The sequence below is a fragment of the Zea mays genome, chromosome 2, assembly GCF_902167145.1.
Source record: "Zea mays cultivar B73 chromosome 2, Zm-B73-REFERENCE-NAM-5.0, whole genome shotgun sequence".
NCBI lineage: Eukaryota > Viridiplantae > Streptophyta > Magnoliopsida > Poales > Poaceae > Zea > Zea mays.
This window is the reverse complement of record NC_050097.1, coordinates 237,259,720-237,279,464: the sequence shown is the minus strand read 5'-3', so window position 1 is coordinate 237,279,464 and position 19,745 is coordinate 237,259,720. Positions and strand designations below refer to the sequence as shown.

The 19,745-nt window shown below is 46.3% G+C and overlaps 1 protein-coding gene across 1 annotated transcript; it reads left to right on the top strand.

The window, feature by feature from the left end:
• Positions 1 to 14,275: 14,275 nt before the first annotated feature.
• Positions 14,276 to 19,705, top strand: LOC103648198 (uncharacterized). The gene is made up of 9 exons (XM_008672685.4): positions 14,276 to 16,308; positions 16,486 to 17,090; positions 17,171 to 17,224; positions 17,685 to 17,710; positions 18,341 to 18,409; positions 18,499 to 18,595; positions 18,728 to 18,814; positions 18,887 to 19,045; positions 19,162 to 19,705. The coding sequence occupies exons 1-9, from the start codon at positions 14,523 to 14,525 to the stop codon at positions 19,435 to 19,437; spliced, it is 3,159 nt and encodes a 1,052-aa protein (XP_008670907.1). The 5' UTR covers positions 14,276 to 14,522; the 3' UTR covers positions 19,438 to 19,705.
• Positions 19,706 to 19,745: the final 40 nt, after the last annotated feature.

Here is a 19,745-nt window from a genome sequence, read left to right as displayed (position 1 = left end):
CTAATGTCACCCAGTATTTGGTCGACGGGATGATCCCTTTGAATCATCGCTCGAACTTGGGTTGGGGGTGCCGGTTGCGCTTCTTCCTCCATCACATATTCACATGATCAACTTGTGCTCCCCCTTGATCACACGCCTCCTGTTGATGAACCTGTTCATCGTCTTGAGTTGGGGGACGCACCATAGTTGAGGAAGAAGGTTGATCTTGCTCCAAGTGTTCCTGTGGTCGCACATCACCAATCGCCATTGTGCGCATAGCGGCCGTTGGAACATCTTCTTCATCTACATCATCAAGATCAACAGCTTGCTCTCTTGGAGAGCCATTAGTCTCATCAAATACAACGTCGCTAGAGACTTCAACCAAACCCGATGATTTGTTGAAGACTCTATACGCCTTTGTATTTGAGTCATAACCTAATAAAAACCCTTCTACTGCTTTGGGAGCAAACTTAGAATTTCTACCTTTCTTCACTAGAATGTAACACTTGCTCCCAAATACACGAAAGTAAGATACATTGGGTTTGTTCCCGGTTAGCAGCTCATACGAAGTCTTCTTGAGGAGGCGGTGAAGGTAGACCCTGTTGATGGCATGGCAAGCCGTGTTCACGGCTTCCGTCCAAAAGCACTCGGGGGTCTTGAACTCTCCTAGCATCGTCCTCGCCATATCGATGAGCGTCCTGTTCTTCCTCTCTACCACACCATTTTGCTGTGGTGTGTAGGGAGCGGAGAACTTGTGCTTGATCCCTTCCTCCTCAAGGAATTCCTCCACTTGAAGGTTCTTGAACTCGGACCCGTTGTCGCTCCTTATCTTCTTCACCTTGAGCTCAAACTCATTTTGAGCTCTCCTGAGGTAGCGCTTGAGGGTTCCTTGGGTTTCAGACTTATCCTGCAAAAAGAACACCCAAGTGAAGCGGGAAAAATCATCTACAATAACTAGACCATACTTACTCCCTCCTATGCTCAGATAGGCGACGGGTCCGAAGAGGTCCATATGCAGCAGCTCCAGGGGTCTTGAAGTGGTCATCACATTCTTGCTGTGATGCGCTCCTCCCACTTGTTTACCTGCTTGACAAGCTGCACAAGGTCTATCTTTTTCGAATTGAACGTTAGTCAGACCTATCACGTGTTCTCCCTTTAGAAGCTTGTGAAGGTTCTTCATCCCCACATGTGCTAAGCGGCGATGCCACAGCCAGCCCATGCTAGTCTTAGCTATTAAGCATGCATCTAGACCGGCCTCTTCTTTTGCAAAATCAACTAAATAAAGTTTGCCGTCTAATACACCCTTAAAAGCTAGTGAACCATCACTTCTTCTAAAGATAGACACATCTACATTTGTAAAAAGACAATTATATCCCATATTGCATAATTGACTTACAGATAGCAAATTATAACCAAGAGACTCAACTAAAAACACATTAGAAATTGAGTGCTCATTTGAGATTGCAATTTTACCTAACCCTTTTACCTTGCCTTGATTCCCATCACCGAATATAATTGAATCTTGGGAATCCTTATTCTTGACGTAGGAGGTGAACATCTTCTTCTCCCCCGTCATGTGGTTTGTGCATCCGCTGTCGATAATCCAGCTTGAACCCCCGGATGCATAAACCTGCAAGGCAAATTTAGGCTTGGGTTTTAGGTACCCAACTCATGTTGGGTCCTACAAGGTTAGTGCAAATATCCTTAGGGACCCAAATGCAAGTTTTGTCTCCCTTGCATTTTGCCCCTAGCTTCCTAGCAACAATTTTCTTATCCTTTCTACAAATAGCAAATGAAGCATTTACAACACAATAAATTGTAGAAGGTTCATTCACTACTTTCCTAGGAGCATGAATAATATTCTTTCTAGGCATAGCATTTTTCCTAGACATAATTCTACCATGCATAACATGAGAACTAGAAGCAGTCATAGCATAAGAGTCATAAGCATGTGAACCAAAAACATCATGACCTCTAAAAGCATTTCTAGAATATCTCCTATCATAGTACATGAAAGCATGATTCTTCTTAACACTATTAGCCATAGGAGCCTTCCCTTTCTCCTGGGTGGGAATGGGAGTCTTATGGCTTGTTAGGTTCTTGGCTTCCCTCTTGAAGCCAAGCCCATCCTTAATTGAGGGGTGTCTACCAACCGTGTAGGCATCCCTAGCAAATTTTAGTTTCTCAAAATCACTTTTGCTAGTCTTAAGTTGGGCATTAAGACTAGCTACTTCTTCATTTAATTTTGAAATGGAAACTAGGTGTTCACTATAAGCATTAATATCAACATCCTTACACCTAGTGCAAATTTCAACATGTTCAACACAAGAGTTGGATTTATTTGCTTCTACCAGTTTAGCATTTAAGTCATCATTAACACTCTTTAAAGTAGCAATAGTTTCATGACAAGAAGATAGTTCACTAGAAAGCATTTCATTTCTTTTAACTTCTAGAGCATGAGATCGTTGAGCTTCTACAAATTTATCATGCTCTTCATACAATAGATCCTCTTGTTTCTCTAAGAGTTTATCCTTCTCATTCAATGCATCAATCAATTCATTGATTTTATCAATTTTATTTCTATCCAATCCCTTGAACAAACTAGAGTAGTCTATGTCATCATCATCACTCGACTCATCACTAGAAGAATCATAAGTACTAGCGTTACGAGTGATTACCTTCTTTTTCCTTGCCATAAGGCAAGTGTGATGCTCGTTTGGGAAGAGGGATGACTTGTTGAAGGCGGTAGCGGCGAGTCCTTCGTTGTCGGAGTCGGACGAGGAGCAATCCGAATCCCACTCCTTTCCAATATGTGCCTCGCCCTTTGCCTTCTTGTAATTTTTCTTCTTTTCCCTCTTGCTCCCGTGTTCCTGGTCACTTTCATTATCGGGACAGTTAGCAATAAAATGACCAATCTTACCGCATTTGAAGCATGAGCGCTTCCCCTTTGTCTTGGTCTTGCTTGGCTGCCCCTTGTGACCCTTTAGCACCGTCTTGAAGCGTTTGATGACGAGAGCCATCTCTTCATCATTAAGTCCGGCCGCCTCAATTTGTGCCACCTTGCTAGGTAGCGCCTCCTTGCCTCTTGTCGCTTTGAGAGCAAAAGGTTGCGGCTCGTTGATCGGTCCATTCAAGGCGTCGTCCACATACCTTGCTTCCTTGATCATCATTCGCCCGCTGACGAATTTTCCTAGGACTTCCTCGGGCGACATTTTGGTGTACCTGGGATTCTCATGAATATTATTCACCAAATGAGGATCAAGTATGGTAAAGGACCTTAGCATTAGGCGGACGACGTCGTGGTCCGTCCATCGCGTGCTTCCATAGCTCCTTATCTTGTTGACAAGGGTCTTGAGCCGGTTGTATGTTTGGGTTGGCTCCTCCCCCCTTATCATAGCGAATCTTCCAAGTTCGCCCTCCACCAACTCCATCTTGGTGAGCATGGTGACGTCGTTGCCCTCGTGTGAGATCTTGAGGGTGTCCCATATCTGCTTGGCATTGTCCAAGCCGCTCACCTTATTGTACTCGTCCCTGCACAAAGAGGCTAGCAACACAGTAGTAGCTTGTGCATTTTTATGAATTTGTTCATTAATAAGCATAGGGCTATCCGAGCTATCAAATTTCATTCCATTCTCTACAATCTCCCATATGCTTGGATGGAGAGAGAATAAGTGACTACGCATTTTGTGACTCCAAAATCCGTAGTCTTCCCCATCGAAGTGTGGAGGTTTGCCAAGAGGAATGGAAAGCAAGTGCGAATTCGAACTATGTGGAATGCGAGAATAGTCAAATGAGAAGTTCGAATTAACCGTCTTCCTGTAGTCGTTGTCGTCGTCCTTTCGGGAAGAGGAAGATTCGTCGTTGTCGTCGTAGTAGACGATCTCCTTGATGCGCCTTGTCTTCTTCTTCTTCCCTTCCTTCCGTCTATGGCCCGAGCCAGAGTCGGTAGGCTTGTCATCTTTGGGCTCGTTGATGAAGGACTCCTTCTCCTTATCGTTGATCACGATTCCCTTCCCCTTAGGATCCATCTCTTCGGGCGGTTAGTCCCTTTCTTGAAGAGAACGGCTCCGATACCAATTGAGAGCACCTAGAGGGGGGGGGGGGGTGAATAGGTGATCCTGTAAAACTTAAATTTATAACCACCAAAAACTTGTTAAGTGTTAGCACAATTATTGCCAAGTGGCTAGAGAGGAGTCTCAACAAAACACAATACCACAAGAGATCAAACACAGAGAGAACACAGTGGTTTATCCCGTGGTTCGGCCAAGACCAATGCTTGCCTACTCCACGTTGTGGCGTCCCAACGGACGAGGGTTGCAATCAACCCCTCTCAAGTGGTCCAAAGACCAACTTGAATACCACGGTGTTTTGCTTTGCCTTTCAATATCCCGTTTGCGAGGAATCTCCACAACTTGGAGTCTCTCGCCCTTACACTTAAGATTCACAAAGAAATACGGAGTAAGGGAGGGAATGAGCAACACACACAAGACTTCAAAAGATCAGAGCAACACGCACACAAGCAGCAATAAGAGCTCGCAACACAACTCAAAGAGTACACAACTCCACAAGAGCTCTATATGCTATCACAATGAAACGAATGCGCGAGATCGATGTCTTGGTGCTTAGAAATGTTGTAGGAATGCTTGGTGTCCTCCTCCATGCGCCTAGGGGTCCCTTTTATAGCCCCAAGGCAGCTAGGAGCCGTTGAGAACAAATCTGGAAGGCCATCCTTGCCTTCTGTCGTCGGGTGCACCGGACAGTCCGGTGCACACCGGACACTGTCCGGTGCCCGATTTCCTTCCTTAAACAGCGCAGCCGACCGTTGCAGATCTGGGAGCCGTTGGCGCACCGGACATGTCCGGTGCACACCGGACAGTCCGGTGCCCCCTTCCGACCGTTGGCCCGGCCACGTGTCGCGCGCAGATTCCGCGGCCTACCGTTGGCTCGGCCGACCGTTGGCTCACCGGACAGTCCGGTGCACACCGGACAGTCCGGTGAATTTTAGCCGTACGCCGTCGGCGAATTCCCGAGAGCGGCCACTTCGCGCCGAGTCAGCCTGGCGCACCGGACACTGTCCGGTGCACCACCGGACAGTCCGGTGCTCCAGACCGAAACAGCCCTTTGGCTGTACACAACCAACTCTTCTCTGACTCGTTTTCTCCTGTTCTTCTTCTCTCTGTTTCTAACACTTAGACAAATATATTAGTACACAAAACCAATGTACTGAGGCTTAGAAACATACCTTTACTTGTGATTTGCACTTTGTTCATCCATGGGCATAGATTCACATTTAAGCACTTGTGTTGGCACTCAATCACCAAAATACTTAGAAATGGCCCAAGGGCACATTTCCCTTTCAGCTAGTCGGCGATGCCAGAGCCAACCCATATTAGTCTTAGCAATTAAGCAAGTATCGAGTTCAGCTCTATTGAAATCAACTAAGTATAGCTGACCCTCGAGTACTCCCTTAAATGCTATTGAATCATCACTTCTTCTAAAGACAATAACACCTATATCCATAAAAAGACAATTGTAGCCCATTTTGCATAATTGAGAAACTGAAAGCAAATTGTAATCTAAAGAATCTACAAGAAAAACATTGGAAATAGAATGGTCAGGTGATATAGCAATTTTACCAAGTGCTTTGACCAAACCTTAATTTCCATCTCCGAATGTGATAGCTCTTTGGGGATCTTGGTTTTTCTCATATGAGGAGAACATCCTTTTCTCCCCTGTCATGTGGTTTGTGCACCCGCTGTCAATTATCCAACTTGAGCCCCCGGATGCATAAACCTACAAAACAAGTTTAGGCCTTGTTCTTAGGTACCCAAACGGTCTTGGGTCCTTTGACATTAGAAACAAGCACCTTGGGTACCCAAACACAAGTCTTGGAGCCCTTGTGTTTGCCCCCAACATATTTGGCAACTATTTTGCCTGATTTGTTAGTTAAAACATAAGATGCATCAAAAGTCTTAAATGAAACATTTGGCTCATTTGATGCAACAGGAGATTTCTTTTTAGGCAATTTAACATGAGTGGATTGCTTAGAACTAGATGTCTCACTCTTATACATAAAAGCATGATGAAAGCCAGAGTGAGACTTCCTAGAATGAATTCTCCTAATCTTATGTTCGAGATAACCAGCAGGATATAAAATATAGCCCTCGTTATCCTGAACCATGGGAGCTTTGCCCTTAACAAAGTTAGACAATCTCTTAGGGGCATTAAGCTTGACATTGTCTCCCTTTTGGAAGCCAATGTCATCCTTAATGCCAGGGCGTCTCCCACTATAAAGCATACTTCTAGCAAATTTAAATTTTTCATTTTCTATTTCATGCTCATTAATTTTGCTAGTTAGTTGTGCTATGTGATCATTTTGTTGTTTAATTAAAGCTAGGTGATCATGAATAGCATCAACATTAATATCTCTACATCTAGTACAAATAGAAATATGAGCAACACTAGATGTAGAAGGTTTGCAAGCATTTAATTCATCAATCTTAGCATGTAACATTTCATTTCATTTCTAAGATTGGAAATAGAAACATTGCAAACATTCAAATCTTTAGCCTTAGAAATTAATTTATCATTCTCAATCTTAAGGCAATAAATTGATTCATTTAATTTGTCAATCTTAGCAAGTAAACTAGCATTATCATTTTTAAGATTGGCAAAAGAATCATCACAAACATTTAACTTCTCAACCTTAGCAATCAATTTAGCATTCTCAAATCTAAGGTTGGAAATAGTGTCATGGCAAGTGCTTAGCTCACTAGTCAAATTTTCACATTTTTCTACTTCTTGAGCATAAGCATTTTTAACTTTAACATGCTTCTTATTTTCCTTAATAAGGAAGTCCTCTTGGCTATCCAAGAGTTCATCCTTCTCATGAATAGCACTAATCAATTCATTTAGTTTTTTTGTTGCATGTTTAAGTTGGCAAAAAGGCTAAGCAAATTATCCTCATCATCACTAGAGCTAGCCTCATCACTAGATGTTGCATATTTAGTGGAAGCTCTAGATTTTACCTTCTTCTTTTTGTCGTCTTTTGCCATGAGGCATTTGTGGCCGACATTGGGGAAGAGGAGACCTTTGTTGACGGTGATGTTGGCGGTGTCCTCGTCGGAGGAGGAGTCGGTGGAGCTCTCATCGAAGTCCCATTCCCGACACACATGGGCATCGCCGCCCTTCTTCTTGTAATATCTCTTCTTTTCCTTCCTCTTTCCCTTCTTGTCGTCGCCCCTATCACCATCACTAGATAATGGACATTGAGCAATAAAATGACCGGTCTTACCACACTTGTAGCAAACTTTCTTGGAGCGGGGCTTGTAATCCTTCCCCCTCCTTTGCTTGAGGATTTGGCGGAAGCTCTTGATGATGAGCGCCATTTCCTCGTTGTCGAGCTTGGAGGCGTCGATGGGGAGACTACTTGATGTAGACTCTTCGTTCTTCTCCTCCGTCGCTTTGAATGCGACGAGTTGCACTTTGGGTGTGGAGGTGGCGCCGCGCTCGATGATTTGTTTGGAGCCTTTGATCATCAATTCAAAGCTCACAAACTTTCCTATAACCTCCTCGGGAGACATTAGCTTGTATCTAGGATCACCACGAATTAATTGAACTTGTGTAGGGTTAAGAAAAATGAGTGATCTTAGAATAACCTTGACCATTTCATGGTCATCCCATTTGGTGCTCCCGAGGTTGCGCACTTGGTTCACCAAGGTCTTGAGCCGGTTGTACATGGCTTGTGGCTCCTGCCCTTGGTTGAGCATGAATTGACCGAGCTCCCCCTCGATCATTTCCCACTTGGTGATCTTGGTCACCTCATCTCCTTCGTGCGCGGTCTTGAGCACGTCCCAAATCTATTTGGCACTCTTCAACCCTCTCACCTTACTATACTCCTCTCGACTTAGAGAGGCGAGGAGTATAGTAGTGGCTTGGGAGTTGAAGTGCTGGATTTGGGCTACCTCGTCCGAGTCATAGCCTTCATCCCCCACGGATGGTTCCTACGCTCCAAACTCAACAATGTCCCAAATGCTAGCATGGAGTGAGGTTAGATGGTGCCTCATTTTATCACTCCACATACAATAATCTTCACCGTCAAAAACCGGTGGTTTCCCTAGTGGGACGGAAAGTAAAGGAGTGCGTTTGGAAATGCGAGGATAGCGTAAGGAGATCTTACTAAACTTCTTGCGCTCATGGCGCTTAGAAGTGACGAATGACGTGTTGGAGCCGGAGGTGGAAGGCGATGAAGAATCGGTCTCGTAGTAGACCACTTTCTTCATTTTCTTCTTCTTGTCGCCACTCCGGTGTGACTTAACGCGGGGAGGTGATTCCTCCCTTTTCTTGTTGCCGGACTCCTTTGATGGAGCCTTCCCGTGGCTTGTGGCGGGCTTCTCGTCGGTCACCATCTCCCTCTTGGCGTGATATCCCGACAACACTTTGAACAGTTAGGTTCTAATGAAGTACCGGGCTCTGATACCAATTGAAAGTCGCCTAGAGGGGGGTGAATAGGCAAATCTGAAATTTATAAACTTTAAGCATAACTACAAGCCGGGGTTAGCGTTAGAAATAAAGTCAAGTCCGAAAGAGAGGGTGAAAACAAATCAACCAAAGAAATGGAGCAAATGACACGATGATTTGTTTTACCGAGGTTCGGTTCTTGCAAACCTACTCCCCATTGAGGTGGTCACAAAGACCGGGTCTCTTTCAGCCCTTTCCCTCTCTCAAACGGTCACCTAGACCGAGTGAGCTTTTCTCCTCAATCAATTGGGTCACTTAGACCCCACAAGGACCACCACAACTTGGTGTCTCTTGCTTTGATTACAAAGGTGTTGAGAACAAGAATGAGAAGAAGAAAAGCGATCCAAGCGACAAGAACTCAAATGAACACAAATATCTCTCTCTCACTAGTCACTAATTGTTTGGAGTGATTCCGGACTTGGGAGAGGATTTGATCTCTTGTTTGTGTCTTGGAGTGAAGTCTAGAGCTCTTGTATTGAATGCAATGGCTGAAAACTTGGATTGCCTTGAAGTGGTGGTGGTTGGGGGTATTTATAGCCCCACCCACCAAAATGACCGTTGGGGAGGCTGTCTGTCGATGGGCGCACCGGATAGTCCGGTGTGCCACCGGACAGTCTGGTGCGCCAGCCACGTCACCCAACCGTTAGGGTTCGACCATTGGAGCTCTGACAGACTGGGCCACCAGACAGTCCGGTGCGTCTTCTTGCGCCTGCTCTGACTCTGCGCGAACTGTTCGCGCACTGTAGCTCACTGTTCACCTTTTGCAGACGACCATTGGCGCTGTAGCCGTTGCTCCGCTTGGCACACCGGACAGTCCGGTGAATTATAGTGGAGTGGCTTTTCCAGAAACCCGAAGGTGGCGAGTTCGAGTTGATCCACCCTGGTGCACCGGACACTGTCTGGTGGTAGACTAATCAGTCCGGTGCGCCAGACCAGGGCAGCATTCGGTTGGTTTTGCTCCTTTCTTTTTAAACCGTATCTTGGACTTTTTATTGGTTTGTGTTGAACCTTTGGCACCTGTAGAACTTATAATCTAGAGCAAACTAGTTAGTCTAATTGTTTGTGTTGGGCAATTCAACCACCAAAATCATTTAGGAAAAGGTTTTACCCTATTTCCCTTTCAGTAGATACAGGAACAGACATAATATCCCTTGCCATTATGGACAAAACTGGATATGTTAGCTTGTGGTCACGCCACCAGAGAAGTATATCAAAATCATCCTCATAAGAAGTGATATTGTCACTGTCTAAGTAGGCTGAGAGCTCATAAATAGCAGAGGAAGATGAAGCAGAAGGGGTAGAGATAGGGGGAGGACCAACAACACCTGAACTAGAATCTCCAAATATTCTTCCCCAAGCTTGTTTTTTTACCTGTATGAATAGAAGGCTGAGCAGCCCTTTGAGCCCTAACTGCACCAAACTTAGTCTCATATTTAGTAAACATTTTATACAATTCATTTTTGACATCAGCATAATATGTACTGTACTCACACCTAGTGCAGTCACCAAGTAAATGCAACACATTAAAAAAACCTCTCATCTTAGCTCTAGGGTCCAGAATGAATGCATATGAATATAGCAAAGGTATGTCACTCCAGTACTTAAGGAATTTAAGTTGCATTGGAAACACAATAGTTCTAAGATTTATATCTCTTTCACATGCTTTCAAATGAGATGCAATTTCCAGAATATGGTGAAGAACTAGTGGACTAGTTGGATAATAAACACCAGACAGAACAACAGTAGAGTCATAGTACAGTTCTAGAAACTCTAAAATCTTCTCTCAGCAACATACCAATGATTAGGAGGCAACAATTGTGACTCATAATGTGAATTGATGAAGACAGAAAAAACAGTTTTGTATGGAACCAAGTGTTTAAGCATCAAATAAGTAGAATTCCATCTAACATCCATATCCAAGTCAAATTTTCTGGGTCTAACACCCCTTGCTTTGCAGTACTCTTCAAATGTTGCTATTCTAGAATTAGAAGCATTTAAGAAATTAATTGCAGTTCTAAAATCTTCCAAAAAAGGTTTCAGTCTCTTCATTCTAGATTTAACAATGAGATTAATGATATGACAAGCACAACGTTGATGCATAAGAGTGTAGTTATGCCTATTAGGATCTTGAGATTCAGGTGAAGGATCAGGACCCAAATAACCAGCAAACAAAGGTGTCAATGTATCCATAGCCTTTGAATTTGAAGAAGCATTGTCTAGAGTGACAGAGAAAATCTTGTCAACCAGACAAAACTCCTCAACCACAACAACAATTCTTTCAGCAATATTTTGACCAGTATGTCTAACCTCAATAAGCCTAAGACCAATGACCCTTTTCTGTAATTCCCAATCAGCATTAACATAATGACATACAACACTAATGTAGTCCTCCTTAGCATTACCATACCAAATATCTGAGGTTAATGCAACCGAAGAAGTAGCAGGCAACACAGAATTGATAAGCACATTACGTCGTTCAGTGAAAAGCTTGAGAAGATCTCTAGTGGTGGTCTGTCTAGAAACTTTGGTAAACCTGGGGTTATGAGCACAAGCAATATAATCCTCCCAGGCCTGTGTCTCACCTATACCTAATGGAAGGTCAAGCCTAGCAATCAGACGACACAACTCAGTTCGAGCAAAAATAGGATCATATTCCCAATTGTGTAGAGAACCATCAGGATTGAAAGCAAGCCGAGACTGGACCCTAGCAGCGTGATCAACCTTCTTCCTACAAGCTTTCTGGTGTCTAAGCAAATGCCCAGTACCAGCAGAAGATCTAGCAGATAAACAAGTCTTACACATTCTACAAATAGCAGCAATTCGAACATTGGACCCATTCACTTTCTCAAATACCTCATCAAAATCAACCCAGACAGTAGATTTACGCTTACCAACAAATGAGGTACCAGTACCACCATCGGTGCTGGTGGAGCCGACCGGAGTATCGATGGCCGTAGCAGGCCCTCCACCAGCGTTGGTCGGATTAGAACATAGATCGATATAAGCAAAGGTTACATCGATACCGAGCAAAGCAGCAGCATCAACCTGGATGTCATCTTCGTCATCTGGGACAAGCCCTGTCGCGCGAAGGTCGTTGTTGCCGGTGACCGGATTGACATCGTCATCATCCGCCATGGCGACCTTCACCGCGGACGGTCGATCTCCAGCACCGTCCCTCAACGGTGCACGCAGTCGACGTGCCCGATCTACCCCAGAGGAGGAAGACGAGACATCAGCAACTGACCTACAAAAGAGCAAAACAATATAGGAAAGACGCAAAGGAGATCTAGGGTTAGGGTTTACTTGTGCTACCGAAGCCCGATGCCGGAGAACACGGGGGCCACCCAGACGACACACGACAGACAGACACCGATTAGAGACGACGTCGAGCGGGGGAGAGCCGAAGGGGAGGATGAGACGAACTCACATAGTTCACCGAGAGAGAGAGAGAGGATTGGATAGGGGAGAGGGGTTAGGGTTAGAGAGGAGCTGGTGGATCGGGGCGGCGCCGCGACGGAGGACGGGAGGAGCCGAATCGCCAAGTCAATCGCCAAAGGGGAATCGCCGCCGAGTCGAGAGAGAGGGAGCAGGGAGCGAGTGTGATGCGAGTGCGAGGGGCTGAGAGGTGGGGCCCAGAGGGGCGAGGAGCCGAGGAGGTAGTAAGGCTGGCGGTGGCGGCGGGCCCGACCGGGCTATCCGCATGGGAGCATGTCGTGCCGTGCCGGCCCACGTGCCTGGCTAGCGGCCCAGGCATGGCCTGCTCCACTGGGTCGTGCCAGCCCGGGCCCATCCCTCACGTGCCGGGCCGGGCGCAAACCGGGCCAAAAAAACGGGCCTCAGGCCGGGTTAACGGGCACGTGCTTCATGTACATCTATAATGACTACTAGACTTGTTTTGCATGGTTCAAAACTTCAGGAGTTAGGACCATCGGAATTAAATTTTCAAATGAGGAAGTCTTCCTCGTCAAAAAAACAATGGTCTCGAGGCTAAAACTGAACTACTTCAAAACCGTGATGATTTCATTATCTGCCATCCTTCAAACGGTTGAATTTTGACAACAATCCACTCCAACACATGTTTATTGTGGTTTTGTCTAATTTACTTAACAATAAGTTTAGAATAAATCTAAAAGATTCACTTATAAATATGATTGCATCTTGTGTGACAAGTTAGAGACCGAATCCATCAGTTCGTTGAGATTGTAACCGAATCAATTTCACGACATTGCCTTGCACCGCAAGTTCGGAACTAAAATCTCGCTCCACTAAAAAACTTGCACAGGTGGGGATGAATTAGGTTTTGGACAACGATCATGTGACCGCTTATCGAATTGATCTGCATTTCCGCGCTATGACATCTATAGACTTCAACAAACTATGTCTGGTTTATCCATTAACCATATAGTGATTGATTTTTAAAAAATAATTTGATCTTAAAAATGTATACTTTTCTCACAATCCAACAACATATGGGTAATAGCTTTCCTGATGCGATAAAATCTAAGAAGTTCAATGGGTAATCTTAAAGGTTGAATAAAACCTTATAAGTACTTTATGATGGTGTTGCAAAAACATCGGACATGCCTAATGGGCACCAGATATGAGGTTTCTCTATTGAGAGTTGGCTTCGCACCGACGTGCCAAATGCGCACCAGACAGGATACCTAGAGAGCTTGCATATGAGAGTCAAATGTTGAATACTCATCGGACATGTCTAGTGTGTCACTGAATAGGGCACCTAAAGAGGTCACAAATCGAGCGTGAAAAAGTCCAAGTACTCATCGAACATGTCCGGTGTTGCATTGAACATAGCACCATATAGATAACTTTGAGAGACATGCAAACTATGTATTTGAATAGTATACTCACGGGACGTGTCTACTAAGTCACTAGGCAAACCACCAGATACAAAGTATAGTAAAAGGGACTTTCTAAAATAGCCATTGGAGTTGCATCGGACGTGCCCGACCCTCGTGAAAGTTAAGTGGAGGGCCAATGGCTAGTTGATTGCCTTGGGGCTATTTATATCCCTCTATTTTGTCTATTTAAGGTCTCTTATTCATTTTAACAGCTAAAGAAATCCTTTGAAATGCGAGGAAGAGTCTTACCTCGAAAGACATCGAGTTTTTTTTAATCTTTACTTTACTTTACTTTACGTATTACTTTTGAGCAATTATATTTGAACAATTATATCGTTATAGTTACCACGATAATGTAAGATTGGATACAAAATTCTAGATCGTTAAATAGAAACACTTTCTAGATACAAAAGGTCGAAGTGGGCTTATTGACACGCTTTAATTTTTGTAGAAGAAAAAATAGAGAAGCCTGATAGCGTTTAATCTTCGTAGCTTTTTGAAACACTTGTACCATTATCATTTAAGAATGCGTGGAATCATGATTATTACAGAAGAACATCATGGTACCAAAGAAAAGCACATGGCCAAAAAGACATGTCCAGGACATCGGATAACCTAACAAACAGAAAACTATATCACTGTTATTATTATCATAATAATTCTCTAAGAAGCAACTCATGTACTGTAGACTTTTTTTCTTCCAGCTGGTTACGTAGCTTTGATTCCAAAAAGGAGCAGATTTGCCACGTTTCGAGTGAAGATAGAGCAGAGGTGGAACCAAAGCTACTAAAATTCTGTTCTGTTTTATGCATATATTTTATTGTACTGCCTCGTCACCCATCAAAAAAAGCCAAGTGAGAAAACGGAGTAGAATTATTCTACTCTATTTTTGGCAGAGACGACGAGACCGACGGTGGTGCAGGCCAGACTGGAGTGTGCTCAGTGGACGCGCGGGACGTCAGCAGCCACGACCGCGTGACCGCTGATCCTGATCGTGCCAAGTCGTTTTTGTTTGGTTTTATCCCCTTTCCTTCTTCCCCGAATATATCCAAACCATGCTTAGTACATGTTTCGATAGAATGAATGAATGCCCGTCCGATTAATTAGAATACACTCGTTCTCCCCAAGAAGGGGATCCACTGCCCTAGCCTTGTGCAGCGCGGCATGGCATCATGCGGCGGCGGTGTCTGTCTCAAGAGAGATCGACGAGAGGAGGAGGAGAACGACGACGACAAGGGCGAGACGAGCGGCCGCAACAAGAGACCAAGCTCCGGCGCTTATTACACGGGCGCGGGAGTCGATGCTCAGAGAACGGATGACGACGACAGCGCCGCCGCCGATTACATGTACGAGTACGACGACGGCTACGAGGAAGAAGAATCCGCTGCTGAGCAACCCAAGGGCGACGACGCCTCGGCGCGCGACACGGAGCAGAGGTACGCCGTGCTGACCGAGGACGACGTCCGCGCGCGGCAAGAGGCGGACACGGCCAGGGTCGCGGAGGTGCTGTCGATCCCGGCGGGCTTCGCGCGCGCGCTGCTGCGCCACTTCAAGTGGCGCGTCGGGCGGGCGCAGGAGGAGTGGTTCTCGGACGCCCAGCACCAGCAGCGCGTCCGCGGCGCCGTCGGCCTAGTCCCCGCGGCTTGTCCGGACGGCGACGCCCTGGTCCCCGCCGCGCGCAGCCCGCGGCCGCGGGTGTGCGGCATCTGCTTCGACGCGTTTCCCGCGGGCGGGACGCGGTCGGCCGGGTGCGCCGCCCACTACTACTGCGACGGCTGCTGGTGCGGCTACGTCGCGGCGGCGGTAGGCGACGGCGCGCGCTGCCTGGCGCTGCGGTGCCCCGACCCGTCGTGCGCGGCGGCCGTCGTCCGGGAGCTGGTCGACGAGGTGGCGCGCGACGACGACCGGGCCCGGTACGCGCGGTTCTGGCTCCGCTCCTACGTGGAGGAGAGCGGGGGCCGGATCAGGTGGTGCGGCGGCGCCGGCTGCACCCGGTCCGTGGAGCTCCTCGGCGGCTGCGACGCGGAGGCCGTGGCCTCCGCGGTCGACGTCGTCTGCGGGTGCAGGCACGCCTTCTGCTGGCGCTGCGGCGAGGAGGCGCACCGGCCCGTGTCGTGCGGCACGGTGCGCGCGTGGCTGGCCAAGAACGCGTCCGACTCGGAGACGGCCAACTGGGTGGTGGCCAACACCAAGCGCTGCCCCATGTGCCGCCGCCCCATCGAGAAGAACCACGGCTGCAACCACATGACGTGCGGCGCGCCCTGCCACCACCAGTTCTGCTGGCTCTGCCTCGACCCCTGGGACCACCACAGGGGCTGCACGCGCTACGACTCCCGCCGCCGCCGCCGCCATGGGCCGGTCGACGAGGTGGAGGACGAGGAGGAGCAGGCGCAGCGGACCCTGGCCAAGGCGTCGCTGGACAGGTACCTGTACCACTACGAGCGGTGGGAGGGCAACGGCAAGTCGCTGCGCAAGGCGCTCGCGGACGCGGACGAGCTGGAGCGGTCGGAGCTCCAGCGGATGGCCAGGCTGCTCGACCTCCCGGCGATGGACCTCGGCTTCGTGACCGAGGCCTACCGCCAGATCGCCGACGGCCGCCGCGTGCTGCGGTGGGCGCACGCCTACGACTACTTCCTGTCCCTGGACCCGGAGCGCGACGCGGCCAAGCGCGGCCTGTTCGACGACCTGCAGAGCCAGGCCAACCGCTGGCTCGAGTGCCTGCACGGCTGCGCCGAGCTGGAGAGGAAGCACCTCTTCGGCGCTGCCGACGCCGACGCCGAGGACGAGCCCACCGTCGCCGCCGCCGCGTTCATGGCGTACAAGGAGAGGCTCGCCAACCTCACCGGAGTCACGCGCAGGTTCATCGGGAACCTCGTCAGAGCGTTCAAGACCAACCTGCCGGAAGTGGTGGTGACGCTGACGCCGCCGGCATCCGACTTGCAACACATAGGTACAAATTCTTCGCTCAGCCAGTGGTTTGGTTCCATCGTTTGTTCCATCATGCATGGAATGGAACAAAGTTTCGTTATTGTAGCCCGATCCTAAAGTCGCTGCCTACCTACCTTTGACATGACATGCCGATTGCGATTGCTTGCTGACAAATTCCACACTCGAACAAACGTTCCAGTGAAGAGTGGACCAACGACGGAGAGACAAACAACGGTTGGCATTGGAGGCATCCTTTCTACAGAAGCAACTGTGACACTACCTGTTTCCAACGTGTCTTCTTTACAAGGGACATCAGCACTGCGACCTTCATCGTCGTCTCTAGTAGTCTCACAGGAAACGGACATTGCAAATGATAGCGTGCAAGAACGACACAGCCCTACAAGAAACCTTGCCCAGGCCCAGCATCCAGTTCGTCCTGGCGGTCATGGCGGCTTCCTCAGCAATCCATACCCGAGTTTCTTTGGAGAGGCTACCTCAACCGCGGGACCATTGCAACTCTACATGCCAAACATGGTGGTGTCAGGTGGCACGACATCGACGCCCTCTCTCGCCTTCTCTCTGTCTGCGCTTGGACAGCCTATTACGAGCACAGCTCTTGGCGGCTCCTTTGGCTCAAACACTCGCACTGCATGGGGCAATTCAGATATGGCTGCTGCGTCGTCCTCTCAGCCTGACCGCATGGGCATGGATCAACAAGCAGGAACCGGTTCTGCCATGAATCTGACAATTGGGCTGCATCCCAATGCCCAGCAGCCACCACCAAAATATGTCAAAATCTGGGAGGTAACATTGCGCATATTATCTTGCACGCATTGCCATTGGGGTTCTCAACAACTGATGCTTGCCGTTTATTTGTGTTACAGGGTGACTTATACGGGCAAAGGCAAGGGCAGCCTGTGTTTATTAGTAAACTCGAAGTAAGTTTCTATTTTCATTGTTGTGCTTACAAACATCATGTGTTATATTCTCAAAAAAACTTCCAATGCCTTTTTGAATCTGTAATATCATTAGCTGAATGATTGCCTACATTCTCCTAATGGTTTAAGCTTTTTGTTGAGCTGGTTAGACTGTCCTTATGCTCTTTGTAGGTCTGTATAAAATTGAAAGGAAGCATGCCTTTTTTTCCATGGAAAGCTTGTTCAGATGAATTCTGTGTTATCTTTGACCAATTTTCTTGCTAAAATTAGTTTGGAATAAACTCCTGAACGTATAATTCTGATTGCTTATGCTTCTAGTTAATAATTTAAACAAGACATTTATAATTCTGATTGCTTTTAGGGTTTTACAATCTTGCTATGATTTTCGTTTGCTACTTATTTATAGTATCAAGACATTTATTCGTGCGATTCGTAATTCTCACTCACTAATTTCTGACAGAGTTGGGGTGGAACAGTGTCCAGAAAGTAAGTGCACCATTCTCTCGAATCACTATGCCATAAGTGTTTTATGTTGATTACAGTGTTTGAGAACAGTACTCCTAGTTAGTTGATGTTATTGTAGCCCTTGTCTTATCAGGAATGATTATATCAGAATTGTTCATTATTTTTCCTTAGTAGTATGTACCTGCTGATGATGCTTATCAGCTTATGTACACTAACACAGTGTGTCATGCCCAGTGTGCATAATGCAAAAAGAAATGGCCCTCCCCCGCCCCCCCCCCCCCCACACACACACACCAGTTTCTTTTCTTTCTTTTTTTGCTTCCAGGTTAAGGCTCCAGCACTAGAACTACTAGTTAGCTGACTAAAAAATTACTAGTGAAATTAGCTGACTAACAAATAACTGGCTAACTATTCACTAATTGTAACTGGGTTTAATTAACTATTAACTAATGGATAGTTGAGAGTGTAGCTAATAGTTAGCTGGACTACTAGGTAGGGTATTTGAATGTCTCCAACTAAAAGTAGCTAATAGTTAAACTATCAGTTAGATTGTTTGGATGTCTCCAGCTAATTTTAGCGGCTAACTATTAGCTTAGTAAATTTAAACAGGGCCTAAGTTGGAAACTGAAAAGCACTGTTTTCGGTATGCAGAGTTGCAGAGGATTGGCCAGAAACTATGCAGATTGTTCGCCTCATAGCCCAGGAGCATATGAACAAGAAGTTTGTTTCTCAACTCATTCTTTTCAATGATATACTTACTGCATCATCACATTTTCTTATAACGTGTTGCTGACGATATCTTTCCTTAGATATTCTGAAAGTCAATACGTTGGAAACACAGACTTTCTAATATTTCGGGCTTTAAATCAGCATGGGTTTCTTGGACAACTACAAGAGAGGAAACTGGTTAGTGCCTGATTCTCTAATCTTTTAGTAACTTGGATATTCGGGTGTGGTTCATCTATAGTCTTCTCATACACTTAAATTTTTTGAAACCATCTCATATGGTTCTAATCGTTAAAAGTTCCATCGATTCAGTGTGGTGTGATACAGTTACCGTCGCAAACTCTACTACTTTCAATGTATGACAAAACAAGCCGTATGGTTGGCATGCTCTTCCCTAAGGTAATCCTAACTGTAGTCAAATGTACACATACCTATATCATGCATTTACTGAAATGTTGCTCTTTTCCATAGAACATGCTGATGTTCAGGCCAGAGGCCTTAACTCAGCCATCACCAGTGCAGCAGGAAGAACTTATACACCACCAACAACAACAACTACAGCAGCAACAGAGAAACATACATCGTCTTCAACGACAACTCATACAGAAGCAGCAGCAGCAACATATGCAGGTGACCTTCTTAATTATAGACCATTTCCATTTGCTAAAATATTGCCCTTTTTGCTCGGAACATGATGGTATTCAAATCGCTGGTCTCAACTTCAAAATCTGCATTTGCTGAAACAGAAGCTACTACCACAACGACTTCAATACCAAGAGCAGCTACATTTACAGCAACAGATGACGCAACAAATACAACAGCAACAACAATCTCTATACCAGCAACATCAACAAATGCAGCATCAACAGCAACTGTGGCAACAAATACAACAACAGAAGCATCAGTTGCAACACATGGATCCCCAACAACAACAGCTGTTGTCTCAGATGGTGGGTACAGAATTAGGCAGTGATGATGACACAAGGGAAGATTGGGTCACAGGGGCTGGGCCGCATGCCTAGGGAATCAGGGAGGGTTAATGAGGGCTTACACTCACTCACTTGAGGGTTAAGATGTTTCCTAGTGTTTGTCGTTAAATCATTAACTGATAACTTCAAAAAAATAAACCAGTCATTTGTATAGTTATACGGATGGGGTAAGAGTTTAAATAACACCGTTATGTTATCGAATAGCTAGTATATTGTATTGAGCTGGGAGCTAGATTTTTGCAAACTCCCCATGTTTCTTCACCAAAATCTTTAATCATCGATCAAAGATCGGTAATCCAGTGATGCACTGGCTCAGGACACGCTTAACGCACACCACCTTC